General features: G+C 37.7%; 1 protein-coding gene and 1 pseudogene across 1 annotated transcript in view; one reads left to right on the top strand and one right to left on the bottom strand.

Annotated features, from left to right (window-relative positions):
- Nucleotides 1–13328, top strand: part of PHF8 (PHD finger protein 8) — a gene marked incomplete at its 3' end in the record, with an annotated part of 64725 nt that overhangs the window by 21182 nt on the left and 30215 nt on the right. Inside the window, exons 3-8 of the mRNA XM_006923690.3 lie at nucleotides 3425–3510; nucleotides 4007–4115; nucleotides 6473–6633; nucleotides 7252–7393; nucleotides 8795–8981; nucleotides 10796–10958. Coding sequence (XP_006923752.2) covers nucleotides 3425–3510; nucleotides 4007–4115; nucleotides 6473–6633; nucleotides 7252–7393; nucleotides 8795–8981; nucleotides 10796–10958 — 848 coding nt within the window. The remainder of the gene's footprint in view (nucleotides 1–3424; nucleotides 3511–4006; nucleotides 4116–6472; nucleotides 6634–7251; nucleotides 7394–8794; nucleotides 8982–10795; nucleotides 10959–13328) is intronic.
- LOC112472240 lies at nucleotides 2868–3005 on the bottom strand (annotated as a pseudogene).

Genomic DNA, 13328 nt, shown 5'->3' with positions numbered 1-13328 from the left:
GACTGTAGCAAGTGGATGAAAAAAGTGTACACAGCACTCTAAAAAATTCTTTTTTTATAGGTTTGGCTTTGATGATACATCTCTGGATACTACCCAGTTGCTAGGAGTAGGAGGGAGACTTCACTGTATATACTTCTGTACCTTTTCAGTTTTGTACCATGTATAACTGATACTATTCATTAAAAGTCATTATGAAGCTGTATAGGTTTAACTAAAAAAGATATTTAGCTCTGAAGTAGCAGACAGGAGGGAGGGAGGGGTCTTGACTTTGTTATCTGTAAAGATCCAGTGAGCTCGTTAAATGCTGTCCTGAAGGAGAAGGTAGGGAGAGAGTTGAAGATACTTCAGAAAGAAGGAATAATTGATTGAGAAGGTGAAAAAAAAAAAGGATGTGACCTATGTGGAAAAGCCAACTTAGAAAGAAGGAAGGATAGTTCTTTTGTTGTAACAGTAGGAAAAGATGAATGCAGAAGGACGTAGATTCTGTGTGGCAAGTTGAGGTAGTTTCCATCTGATTACTTCGTTTTGTCTAAGAAGTAGGAGGCAGGGTCATTTATTTGCATGTGGATGACAGTTGTTCAGCAGCATTTGCTGAAAAGACTGTCTTTGCTCCATTATATTACCTTTGTTCCTTTGTCAAAAATCAGTTGACTATATTTATTTGGGTCTATTTCTGGGCTTTCTGTTCTGTTCCATTGATTTGTTTGTTTATTCTTCCAGTGCCACACTGTCTTGATTATTGTAGCTGTATAGTAAGTCTTGAAGTCAGGTAGCATCAGTCTTCCAACTTTGTTCTCCTTCAATATTGTGTTGGCTTCTGTGACTCAGATATTTTGGACAATGAATTTATTGTGGCATCAACCCAGTGGATGATTTTTCTTCAGCCATGTTCCGTGGCCCATTGTTATGTAGTTGGATTGAGCCAGGGTTGGGATTTGCATGTGGAGGTAATGGAAAGGCAGTGCGGCAAATGAGTTGAGGATATCTGTAATAGAATGGTTGAAGTGAGGAATGATAGCTGGATGGATATACTAGTGGTCAGAGAGTGTGATGTATGAATTTCACATTTCATATGTGGAGCAACTGCAAGTGTTGACCAGGTCTAGGGGATGGCCATGAGAGTTGGTAGCTGAAATGGGTATGGAGGCAGCAGCCTCTGAAGATTAGAAGGTCAAAGAGCTAAAAGGCCAGGATGTAAGGCCTCTACATTGGTAGAAATGTCACATGGGATGTTGGCAGAAGTTGGCTGGAAAGGAATCTGTTAGTAGGTTTTTCAATGAGTGAAGAGTGTATGTTGGGGAGATGAATAGCTGACAGTGAAGAGGAGTAAGAAGCGGTATGGCTGGATAATAGAAAACTCAGAGGAGGAGGAGATCTCATATAAGGGTAAAAGAGAGATGATCTCAGAGTCTCACTGAAGAATGAGGAGGATGTCTACCTCTAGCCCACCCCTGAGTTGTAATGGTCTAGGAGAATGTACAACTTCTACCTGACAGGGCTTTAGCACAGAGCTTTTTAGACTTTTTCAGTTCCAATCCACTCCTTTCGAAAAATAAAAAAATGAATTACTAGAAAAATGGTATGACCAAAAAAGCTCTACAAAAAAACAAGCTTCAATTTTTTATTATTACTTTCAACAGGCATAAAATTACTCAGCCAAATTGCCATTAAAGTTTTTGGTTGCTTACTCTTTCTGTACTATCTCAACTACCACATGGACCACACTTTGAGTGGCACTGGCATAGAGAAAATGGTTTTCTCATAGGAGAAGCTGCATTCAGTTAAGCCAGGAAGGTGAGGAAGGGGTTTGTTGAAGGGGATGTGAATATAGAGAGGTTTGTTTACTAAGGAATTGGGTTGCTGGGGGTACAACAGAAAAGGTGATAAAGTTGATAAGCAGTGGATGTTTTGGGTAGAGAAAGCACATAGCCATATGGGATGAAAGTTCTGCAGAGAGATTACCAGAGGGGTTCCTTCTTGAGCAGTGTCCAGGGGTAGCAGGGGTATGAGTCAGAAAGCATGTAGTTCAGGGAAGTGAGTTAATGCTACAAGGTCTGGGGAATGTATTTAAAGATGGTTGAGGCAGGTAAATGGTGAGGTCTAGACTGGGTGAAAAACTATTATTAGCTATTACTTACTATTTACTGTGTACCAGACTCCATATTCATTGTGCTAGGGACTTTATATACATTATCTGAGCCTTCAAAAAAATCCTACCAAGTTGATGGTGATATCCGCAGTTTATTGATATGCAGCATATTTACAGGCATTAGGATTAGCAGTCTGGAAAGCGATGGGGTCGTGATCCCAGGAAGTCAGTTTATGAACATGATCTTGGCTGAAACAGTTGTAGCTACACCCTATTTTTATTCTCCCTGCTGTGTATGGCTGACCAAAAGATTTGAGGAGTTTGATCTTAGCCAGAAGTTATTTGGAGGGCTGCTGATGACTTCTTTGGTGAGGAAAGGTTTAATTTTGTGAGATTTCCACCTCATAAACATGCAAACTCAAATTTTCAAAATCAAATATTTTTAGACATTACAATATGAAATAAGTAACATGTTCATTGTAGAAAATATAATAAGAGAAAAATGATCACCTGTAATCTTTCACTCAGAACCAGTGTTGACTATAAAATCTTTTAGTCCTTTTCATTTAATAAAAGTAGCTCAATAAAGTTTAAAATTTTTAATTCGATGTTGAAATAATATTTTGGATATATTGGTTAAATAAAATATTAAAATTAATTTCACCTGTTCCTTTTTACCTTTTATTTATTTATTTATTTTTAGGCGAGGCAACCCGTGGTTGACCTCACAGATTGCAAGGACCTTGTCAGCTTACAATCTCTTATTTTTTATTTTTTATGCCTACAGCACCTGGTCTTCCTACATGGTCTCCAATCCAAGTACTAACCAGGCCTGACCCTGTTTAGCAGGCCTGACCTTGCTTAGCTTCCGAGATCAGACAAGATCGGGCTTGTTCAGGGCGGCATGGCCATAGACCCTTTTTACCTTTTTAATGTGGCTACTGGAACATTTAAAATTACCTATTTGGCTCACATTATATTTCTATTGGACAACACTGCTCTACAGTCTCTTTCAGCTTTAACCATTTTGAATCTCAATCAAGTTTTACTTTCTGCACGTTTTTAGCTCTGTCATAATTGTTTTAGATTAGTGTGATCCAATAGAACTTTTCACATGGATGAAAATATTTGATAATCTGCCCAGTATGGTCACCTCTAGCCACATATGGCTACTGAGCACTTGAAATAAAGATAGTGTGATGGAGGAACTACATTTAGATTTTACTGAATTTGAATTAATTGAAATGTAAATAGCCCTGTATACTGGACAGCAGAGTTCTAGACCTTATGAAAAATAAAATTTCCATGAACCTTGACTGTTTTTCTCTTTTCTAGTTGTGTCGGTGTCGAAGAGGAGAAGGCTGCTGACATTGACCTCTATCATTGCCCCAACTGTGAGGTCTTACATGGACCTTCCATTAGTGAGTAGATTTTAGGGTTTCCAAGATAAGATGGGCCAGAAGAGAGACAAAGCAAAGGAAACTTGGAAGGGAGATTGCCTTTGCCTGGGTGCTTCAGATTTATCTCCCTTGGGAAATAGAAGAAGCCTGCATAGGCCCCGCAGGCCAGTGGCTACCCCACTGAGAGAACAGAAGTGTAGAGCTTCACCTCCCTTCCTTCCTAGGGATTCTCCAGAGGAAGCACCTATCCTCACCAGGAACTTTCCTGAGTCTGTGAGGAAAGATGTTCCAAGAGCATGTTAGATGGGAAGGGAAGCAGGATCTGCTGCTTCAGATGTTCCAAGAGCATGTTAGATTGGAAGGGAAGCAGGATCTGCTGAGGCCTTTGCTCATTGACCCCAGATGTTCCAAGAGCATGTTAGATTGGAAGGGAAGCAGGATCTGCTGAAGCCTTTGCTCTTGGAACCATAGCTCATGGCCATTCTGACTCATGGTTTCATGTCTTTTTCTGGCTTAGTGAAAAAACGCCGTGTATCTTCAAAAGGGCATGATACACACAAGGGGAAGCCAGTGAAGACTGGAAGCCCTGCATTCATTCGAGAACTCCGGAATCGGACCTTTGACAGGTAAGTTACCCCTACCCCAAGGGCTAGTGAACTCCAGGGCTCTGGGAAGCTGGGACCCATCTCTTCCCAGCCTTCTACTGGCTGTCCCATTAGGTGCTTTCCCCATTGAGGGATGTTTGCAGGGCTCTGCAAGTTCCCTTTGGGGAGGGATCTTCTGTTTTAGTCAGTTTTTGAGAAACATTGCTAGTGTTTCATTCAATTTGCAGAGTACATTAGGGCCCACTTGTAGAAACTTTTGGTAGAGGAGACACTTTTGGGAGGCAGTTTTCACCTAAGTCAGGAAAGGATATTTACATGCACCCAAGGATTGCTACAACTAGGAGTCTTAAAGGTTAGAAAGTTTAATTCTCTCATTGTAGAGAAGAAGAAACTCTTAAAAAATAAAAAAAAATGAGTGGTTATGTATTTCTTTTGCAATCAAGAAAACATTTTTCTTTTTTAAAAAATTAAGATAGGCTTATTAAAAATAAGTTACTTCAATTGAGCAGAAATAATGAGCTAGAAAAATTAATAAATGAAGCACTCTCTTTGCTTTGTTTTTAATTCATTTGATCATTTTCAGCTTTCCTGTAATTGAAGGGTTTAGAATTATAAATATTTCTTCAACTTAATGTTTTTTGTTTTATTTGTTTATTTAAAGGCAGTGAATCTCCCTTCTACCTCAAACCCCTCAGGTCTCTTCTCTAAAGTGAACCAGTTTCTTGTGCACTCTTTCATAAATAATTTTTACTTATATAGCATGTGTGTGTGTATTCTTCTTTTAAAAAAATACAAGTAGAAACACTATATGGTTCTGCATCTTGCTTTTTTTTAAACCTAAATTATATATCTTGGAGATCAGTCGATAGCAGCACATTACAGATGTCCTTCATTCTTTTTAATGGATGTTTAGTATTCCATTGTATGAATATATAATTTATTTAACCAATCCTCTATTGATAAACATTTAAATTGATTCTAGTATTTTGCTATTAGAAAAAAATGCTGCAGTGAATGTCTTTGTATCTAAGTTTTTGCATATGTGGGTGAGTCTATGTGTAGATTTACTACCTAAAAATAAATTGCTAGGTGAAAGAGTATGTGCTTTAAAAATGTTTATAAATTTTACCAAGTTATTTCCAAAGTGGCTATACCATTTCATACTCCCACTAGACAATGTGTGAGAGTGTCTATTTCCCTATATCCTGGCTAACACTGTTTATTATCAAACATATTTTTTGCCTTTCTGATAAGATACAAATAAAATGTTTCCACTTACATTTTTTAATTATGAAGGAGGCGCATATATTTTTGTATATTTCTAAGTCACCCTTATTTCTTTCTCTGTTAACTATCTGCTTATGTTGGACAATTTTTCTGTTGGGTTACTGCCTATTTCTTTTTTTCCTCCCCTCTTTAATTTCCCCCCTGCCCCACTTCTACCCTTGACCTACGGATGTTGCCATCTCCCCTTAAGAACTGGATCTCTGAAGGTGGAGTGTCTCCTCCCACGCGCTCGCAGCACACACCCGGGGCCTGGCACCCCCAGAGTACTCTGGGGGCCTGGCGCACCCAGGGTATGGTCCGTGGATCCACCTGGGGCACGAACTCAGGACCTTCTGCGTGTAAAGCACACATGTTAACCCCTACACTATGGAGCCACCACCTATTTCTTACTAATTTATAACTTTCCTTGCAGAAAATTTAAAATTTTATGTGAATTTATTACTATTTTTTATGAGTACTTGGCCTTGTCTCTCCCATATTTTTTCTTTTACTCTATGGCTTTATGTTTTCTTATTTAATCTTTGATCTGTCTAAAGTTATGTAAACAGTAAATAGACATTTTTCCAGATGTTTGTCCCAACGCAACTTGTCAAGTAGTCTATCTTTTCTCCAGCATGATTTTTTTTAAAAAAGAAAGTCCTGTTTTTCTAGTTAACTCAGTATATGTGCTGAGAAAGTGATTGTAAAAATTATTTTTGTTTTTTTTCATCAATCTTTTCTCTTTATTTGCCAGTATTTTAAAAGAGGTAATGAATGCTGCTCTGGGTTAGAGTAAATCAGCTAAACTTGTGAGATGTCTTTTCTTCTTTTCTCCCTGGGCAGGCTGTTGACTGATTTCTTCCTTTGTCATCCATGGAAGAGCATTCTATTGACAGGATGTCCTGGATTAATCTCCTCACTTCTTCCAGAGATCTGGCTACTTACCTTGGATAGATCCTTTCTTCTCTGGCACATGAACTTTATACCATTAGTTGCTAGCCCATCTTAGGTACCTTCAGGAAAACTGTACACCTTGGGTGAGTGGCAGCATCCAGTGGGGCATTCAGTGGCAGGGCCTTTGGGGCTCAGGCTTTCTCTCATGTGTCCCACAGCTCAGATGAAGTGATTCTGAAGCCCACTGGAAGTCAACTGACTGTGGAATTCCTGGAAGAGAATAGCTTCAGTGTGCCCATCCTAGTCTTGAAGAAGGATGGGTTGGGGATGACACTACCCTCACCATCATTCACTGTGAGAGATGTGGAGCATTATGTTGGTAAGTAACACAGACCCTCTTAACTGTGATATTGTTCACTCCCATCAAGACCTGTGACCCTTTCTCTCTAGTCTACCTTTTGCATTTTTTTTCTTGCCATCTTGGGAATCTGAGGTGAAATGCCTTGCCCAGAGTCATTCTTTAGCAAAGCTAGAAACAAAATCCTGGTCTTCTCTTTTCTTCCTAATATACCACAAAACCCCAGACTGAGCTCCATTTATTACTTGGGGCATTCCAGAGATCATGGTGGTCTCTCTGTCCTTTGTTGAGATGAGAAAACCTTTGATTTTTTGCCCTCAAATGTCAGTTGTCCTCTAGACATGAGTTTTGGGGGATAGGAAGAGAAGAAGTGAAGCAGGGCCCAGGTAGGTGAACTGTACTGTGACTGAGGCTGTGTATCAGGCAGTTCTGTTGCCCTAGCAGACCTGAACCTGGCACATAGGTCTAAGGAGAATGTGAAGGATTCCTACCCCCACCTGCCAAACATGTACATATAAATATAATGTCTGAGGGGAGAGATTTTGAGTATAAGGCCATTCTAGGGACTGATGAGGGGATGAGAGACTCTTCTTTGGTCCCTGAGACCACTTGTTACAGAGCCCATTCTCTTCATTCCAGGCTCTGAGAAAGAGATTGATGTGATTGATGTGACCCGCCAGGCTGACTGCAAGATGAAGCTTGGTGATTTTGTGAAATATTATTACAGTGGGAAGAGGGAGAAAGTCCTCAATGTCATTAGCTTGGAATTCTCCGATACCAGGTAGGAGAGTCAGGGGTGAGTAAAAAGTCTGATAAATGCCTAGAGCTTGCGATATACCGAGTGGATGTTAGTGTTCCTTTCCCTTCTTTCTGGTCCTTTTGGGATGGGGAGCTGGTTTATAGTTTTCTAGGGTAGCTGCTCATATTATAACAACGAAATCTTATTTCTCCTCTACAGTTTCTAGCATCGGATAGATTATACAGTAGCTATTTAAATTAATTTTTATCTCCTTCAAGATTAGGACAGCTTTCTTAGACCTCATGCTGCTATTTAGAATGTGATATTCACTTATTTAACTCCCAAGATAGGTCCTCTGTCCCTGGAAATAGATTTACTAAAATTACTCCCATGTAGTTTCTCTAAGGATAAGGTTTCTTAGATTTGAAAAAAAGGAAAAAAGCTTATAATCTTTAAATGATTCTATCTGGACTCATGCACTTAATAGATATATGTAGTCTTCTCTGTATTCAGAACCGTGGGAGATCCACCAAAATCATAACATATCTTTTTGCATTTAGGAAGCTTACCGATTGCTTACTTCTTTAACTTTTAATTTTAACATAATTATAGATTCACGGGAAGTTGCAAAAAATGTACAGGGAGGTCTGTGTATCCTTCAGCTAGTTTCCCTAAGTGGCAATATCTTAGAATAACTATAGTACAATATTGAAACCCTTACTGATGGTTTTAATATGCAAAGTTAAACAACCTGAAGGCATTTTTAAAAACTATGTTTGTTTATACTTCTCTTCATCTTGAAAGACTATTTGAAGTAACTTACAGAGATGCAGAGAGAGAAAAGAGAAAATTGGACTAAAAGCAAAATAAAGGTGGGGATATAGGATACATCTGGTGGATAATCTGCACACAAAATGTATGTATGAATGTCTGGATAGTTGATAGTGAAAGGCTGTAGAGTTTTCACTGAATTTCCTGAAGGTCAGAACAAAGAAGGGAATGCATTGTTACAAGATTCGTGATTTCACATAGAATATAAACAACCAGATGTTTGGGAGAAACATGTCTACCTGGAACTGAGGCCAGGGAGGTTTCTCTAATGGTTCCTCATAAAGACGATACTATGAGATGGGAACAATGTTATAAACCAAGTGTGTCAAGTGAGTAGGTTCGGTTGAGGGGAGAGTATAAGCATTTAGTGGAGGAAATGATTGCTCTTGACTGGGGAACACTGTGGAGCTGGGACTTGGGACTTTTAAAGCTGAGTGGAATGAGGATGCTGACCAGACTTAGAGTATTAAGTGTCCTGTGTGCTCTTGGGGGTTATATGGAGGAACACCTTTTGTCTTATCTGACTCTTATTGGGATGGGGGGCATTTTATTGAGACTTCAGTCTCAATTCCCAGTCAGCTGACTATCCGCTCTCCATCCCTTTCTTGCTAGGCTTTCTAATCTTGTGGAGACACCCAAAATCGTTCGGAAGCTCTCATGGGTGGAGAACTTGTGGCCAGAGGAATGTATCTTTGAGAGGCCCAATGTGCAGAAGTACTGCCTCATGAGCGTGCGGGATAGCTATACAGACTTTCACATTGACTTTGGCGGCACCTCAGTCTGGTACCATGTGCTCAAGGTAGGAATGGATGTGGCTTCTGGAGGCAGCCAGGCCTTGCACGTATTTGTTTCAGGAGGCAGCACAAAACAGGCTGCTGAGGCCTACCTGCCTTCTGGATTCTATTTGGGTGACATATCCATATAACTACTCTATCATGGTTGGGTACTTAGTAAATATGCCATATAAACTGTCTCTGCTTTACAGTTTTGATGCTTAAAATATTTTTGAATAATAGCAGATGTTTTTTCTCCCCCTGTTATCTTCTTAATTGAACCAATCTATACTCCTACCACTATGTATGGAAATGTCTATATTTACTGCAGAAAGTCCTGGTAACATGAGAAGTTTCCCCTCCCTCCAACTTTATTGAGGTATAATTTATATACTATGAAATTAATCTGTTTTAAGTGTATAGTTTAATGAGTTTTGTCAGTTGTATATAGTTGCATAATACAATTGCCACCACCATCAAGACAGAGCATATATGAGAAGTTCTTTTTAATGTCAGCCTTCCTATAGATAGTTTCTCTTTTAGTGGTTGCTACAATTTTGTAATTAGCATATTGATTATCAATGACTATAAAAGATTTTTGAGGTCTGGAATACAAATTTCTGAAGTAATTTTCATAGTTTTCCACCATCGTTCATACTATTTAGTTTTCTTTTCAGAAATGCCAAGGAAAGAAGCAGAAAACTTATATATCTTATATATGGCTCTTGTCTGAATGATCATCAATCCTGAACTAGTTGTTTTCATTGGTTTATCACAAATTGTCACATGTGAATGAAGGTGCTATTATGTAAATGTTAGATTTAACATTTTTATTTTTAAATAATTTATTTTTTATAGAGAAATTACAAAAATAATGGGAAGAATTTCTGTGTGCCCTTCACTCAGAGTCCCCAAATGTTACTGTTTTACTATATTCTTTTTTTCTCTAAAGCAAACATAAGACAAGGGTTTTATATATATTTTTTTCTGAAACATTTGAGAGTAGTTGCAGACATGGTGTCCCTTTATCTCATAATAATTCAGTGTGTATTTCTTAAAAACAGCATAGTTATCAAAATCAGGAAATTAATATTGATATACTATTAATCTACAGATCTGATTCAAATTTCTCTAGTTGTAGAATAGATATTTCTAGTGTTGCTTTTCTACATTGAAACTTATTATCATGAAATATTGGTTAAACTAATCAAGCTGTGGGTTGGGGATAGTTTTGTGCTAGTGGGTTTTTGTTTCTTTTCTGCCAAATTATCTATCTGGTGATTTTCCAGTCAAAACATAATTAGGAAATAAAATGTTCTTTTAACAGATAATCGCCTAACATAAAATCTTCCAAAAGTCTTTGGGCGATTACTGAACTTTTAAACTTTTATTAGCTTTGATTGCAGGTGTAAGAAGGAACACTTTCTGTAAACAGCATTTAAAGGCAAATTTAATTTTCTTCTCATCAGTAAGGTGGTCTTAAATTCTCCTAGGGCTAGTATTATTGATCTTTTCATCTATAGAGGCCATTTTTCATTTGGCATTGAATCTAAAATAAGAGCCTTTGGTGTACATTGGTACTAAGTTGAACAATTTTGTTTGAAATATACTTTCCAAATTATTTTTGTCAATCTTATAGAAGCTTAAAAGTGCAGAGTGCAAAAGCACCTTTTGAAGTTTTCCAGATCCACATACAAATGATTCGTGGTTGGGTTTGGGAAAGAATTCTGGCGTACTGCATGGTCTTGGAGCATGAGAGAGAGAATATCCTTTTGGAGATCTCCTGGAGGACTTTTCTGGAAACGCTTGGTATTTTTGGCACTTCAACCTCTTGTTTCAGGGTGAGAAGATCTTCTACCTGATCCGCCCAACAAATGCCAACCTGACTCTCTTCGAGTGCTGGAGCAGCTCCTCCAACCAGGATGAGATGTTCTTTGGGGACCAGGTGGACAAGTGCTACAAGTGTTCTGTGAAGCAAGGACAGACACTTTTCATTCCTACAGGTCTTCCCTGGGCCCCTCTGGGAGTGTTTGAGGAGGGCGGGAAGAAGAAGGGAGGTTGTGGCACCAGAACCAACCCCTTCTCATAATGTGTTGATCTGATTATGTGGGATATCCCTTTCATATTAGCTGAAGGCTCAGAATTGGACCTCAAGAAAATTCACATGGTGGCCAGTGGGCAGCATGATTGCTTGAGGAGGCTGCACGTGGGGACAGCCAGGAGGAGGTTGATGGACTTCTTTGCACTGGGCCGATGACAATGTGGTAGACAGATAGAGAACAGGACTCTAAGCCCTATGAATCTAAGGACAGTGACTGGGAAGCTGGCATTGTAAGCTATATATCAGAATGACCTGGCATGAAGATGGGTTCCCCTAAACAAGACATGCCTAGCTTCATCCCTAGAATTATGAATTTATAGGTCCAGGATGGGATCTGAGTGTGTGTAGTTTGAAAAAGTACCCCCAGTTTTCTCAGTTTTGGAAAAGTTGACATCTGTACTATGCTGAGTCTTCCATGAACACAATATATCTCTCCATTTATTTAAATTTTTCTTGATTTCTTAATTTCTCGATTTCAGAATTAGTGTTAAATTTTCTCAAAACATTTAGTAGAATTCTCTAGTGCAATCTCATGGCCCTGGAGATTTCCTTTGGGAGAAGCTTTTAATTAGCATTCAATTTCCTTAAACTTTATTAGGCTATTCAAATTATTTCATTATGGGTGAGTTGTGATTGTGCTTCTCAGGAATTGTTCAGTTTTATCTAATTTGTGTGTAGAGTCGCTTATAGTATTTTTTATCCTTTTGATGTCTTCTAGTTCTCTAGTGAGATCTTTTTTTTATTCCTGATATTATTTGTGCCTTATCTTATTCTGTGTTACTATTAATGGAAGTTCGTCAATTTTATTGAACTTTTTAGGAAACACTTTTTATTTCATTGATTTTCTCTATTATCTTTCTGTTTTTAATTTCATTGATTTCTGCCTTTGTCTTTCTTTTTTCCAGTCTTGAGATAGGAGCTTAGATTCAGTGGTTTCAGACTCTCTTTCTCTTCTAACGTAAGCATTTAGTGCTAAAATTTTACCCTCAGTACTGATTTAGCTGTCACATATTTTCATATGTGGTATTTTCATTTAGTTCAATATGCTTTAAAAATTGAGATATAATTCACATACCATAAAACTTAACCATGTTCAGTTTAAAAAAATATTCACAAGGTTGTGCAACCATCACTTCTAATACCAGAAAATTTTCATCATTCAAAAAGAAACCCTGTGTTCATTAACAGTCACTCCCCATTCCTATCTCCCCCCTGTCCCTGTCAGACACTTTTGTACTTTTCTTTGTATGTAGATTTACCTATTCTGAATATTTCATATAAATGGAGTCATGCAATATGTGATCTTTTGGGTCTGGCTTCTTTCACTTAGCATATTATTTTCAAGGTTCATGTTATAGCATGTATCAGTACTTCATTCTTTAAATGGCTACTCTGTGGATATACCACATTTTGTTTATCCATTCTTCTTTGTAGTCATTTCAATTGTTTTCACTTTTTGGCTATTATGAATAATTTTGCTATGAACATTTATCTACAAGTTATGTTAACATATATTTTCAGTTCTCTTAGGTGTATACCTAAGAGAGGATTTTGTAAGGCCTATTATAACTCTATTTAACTTCTTGAGAAGCTGCCAAACTATTTTTTAAAGCAGCTACTCCATTCTACATTCCCACCAGCAATTTATGAGCATCTCAATTTTTCCACATCCTCCCCAACACTTGTTCTTTTCTATATTTATGATTATAGCCATCCTAGTGGGTATGAAGTGGTATATCGTTGAGATTTTAGTTTGTGTTTCTCTAATGACTATTGATGTTGAACATCTTTCCATGTGCTTATTGGATATTTGTGTATCTTTTTTTTTTTTAATTGAGAAATGTCTGTTCGAAACCTTTGCCCATTCTTTAATTTGGTAATTTGTCTTTTTTTTTTTTTTTTGTAAATCATAAGAATTCTTTATATATTTTGAATATTAGACCTTTATCAGATATATGATTTGCAAATATTTTCTCTCATTCTGGAGGTTGTCTTGCACTTTATTGATGGTGTCCTATGAAGCACAAAAGTCCAGTTGATCTATTTTTGTTTGTTTGTGCTTTTGTTGTAATATCTAAGAGACCATTGCCTAACTTAAAGTCACAAAGATTTATACCTGTGTTTTCTTCTAAGATTTTTATAGTTTTAATTCTTATATTTAGGTCTTTCTTCCATTTCAAGTTAATTTTCATATATGGTGCAAGGTCAAGATCCAGTTTCATTCTTTGACATATAGATGCCCAGTTCTCCCAGAACCACTGGGAAAGACAAT

Source organism: Pteropus alecto, unplaced genomic scaffold, assembly GCF_000325575.1.
Source record: "Pteropus alecto unplaced genomic scaffold, ASM32557v1 scaffold249, whole genome shotgun sequence".
Classification (NCBI taxonomy): Eukaryota; Metazoa; Chordata; class Mammalia; order Chiroptera; family Pteropodidae; genus Pteropus; species Pteropus alecto.
The sequence above is the reverse complement of the archived record's forward strand: the minus strand, read 5'-3'. Positions and strand labels throughout refer to the sequence as shown.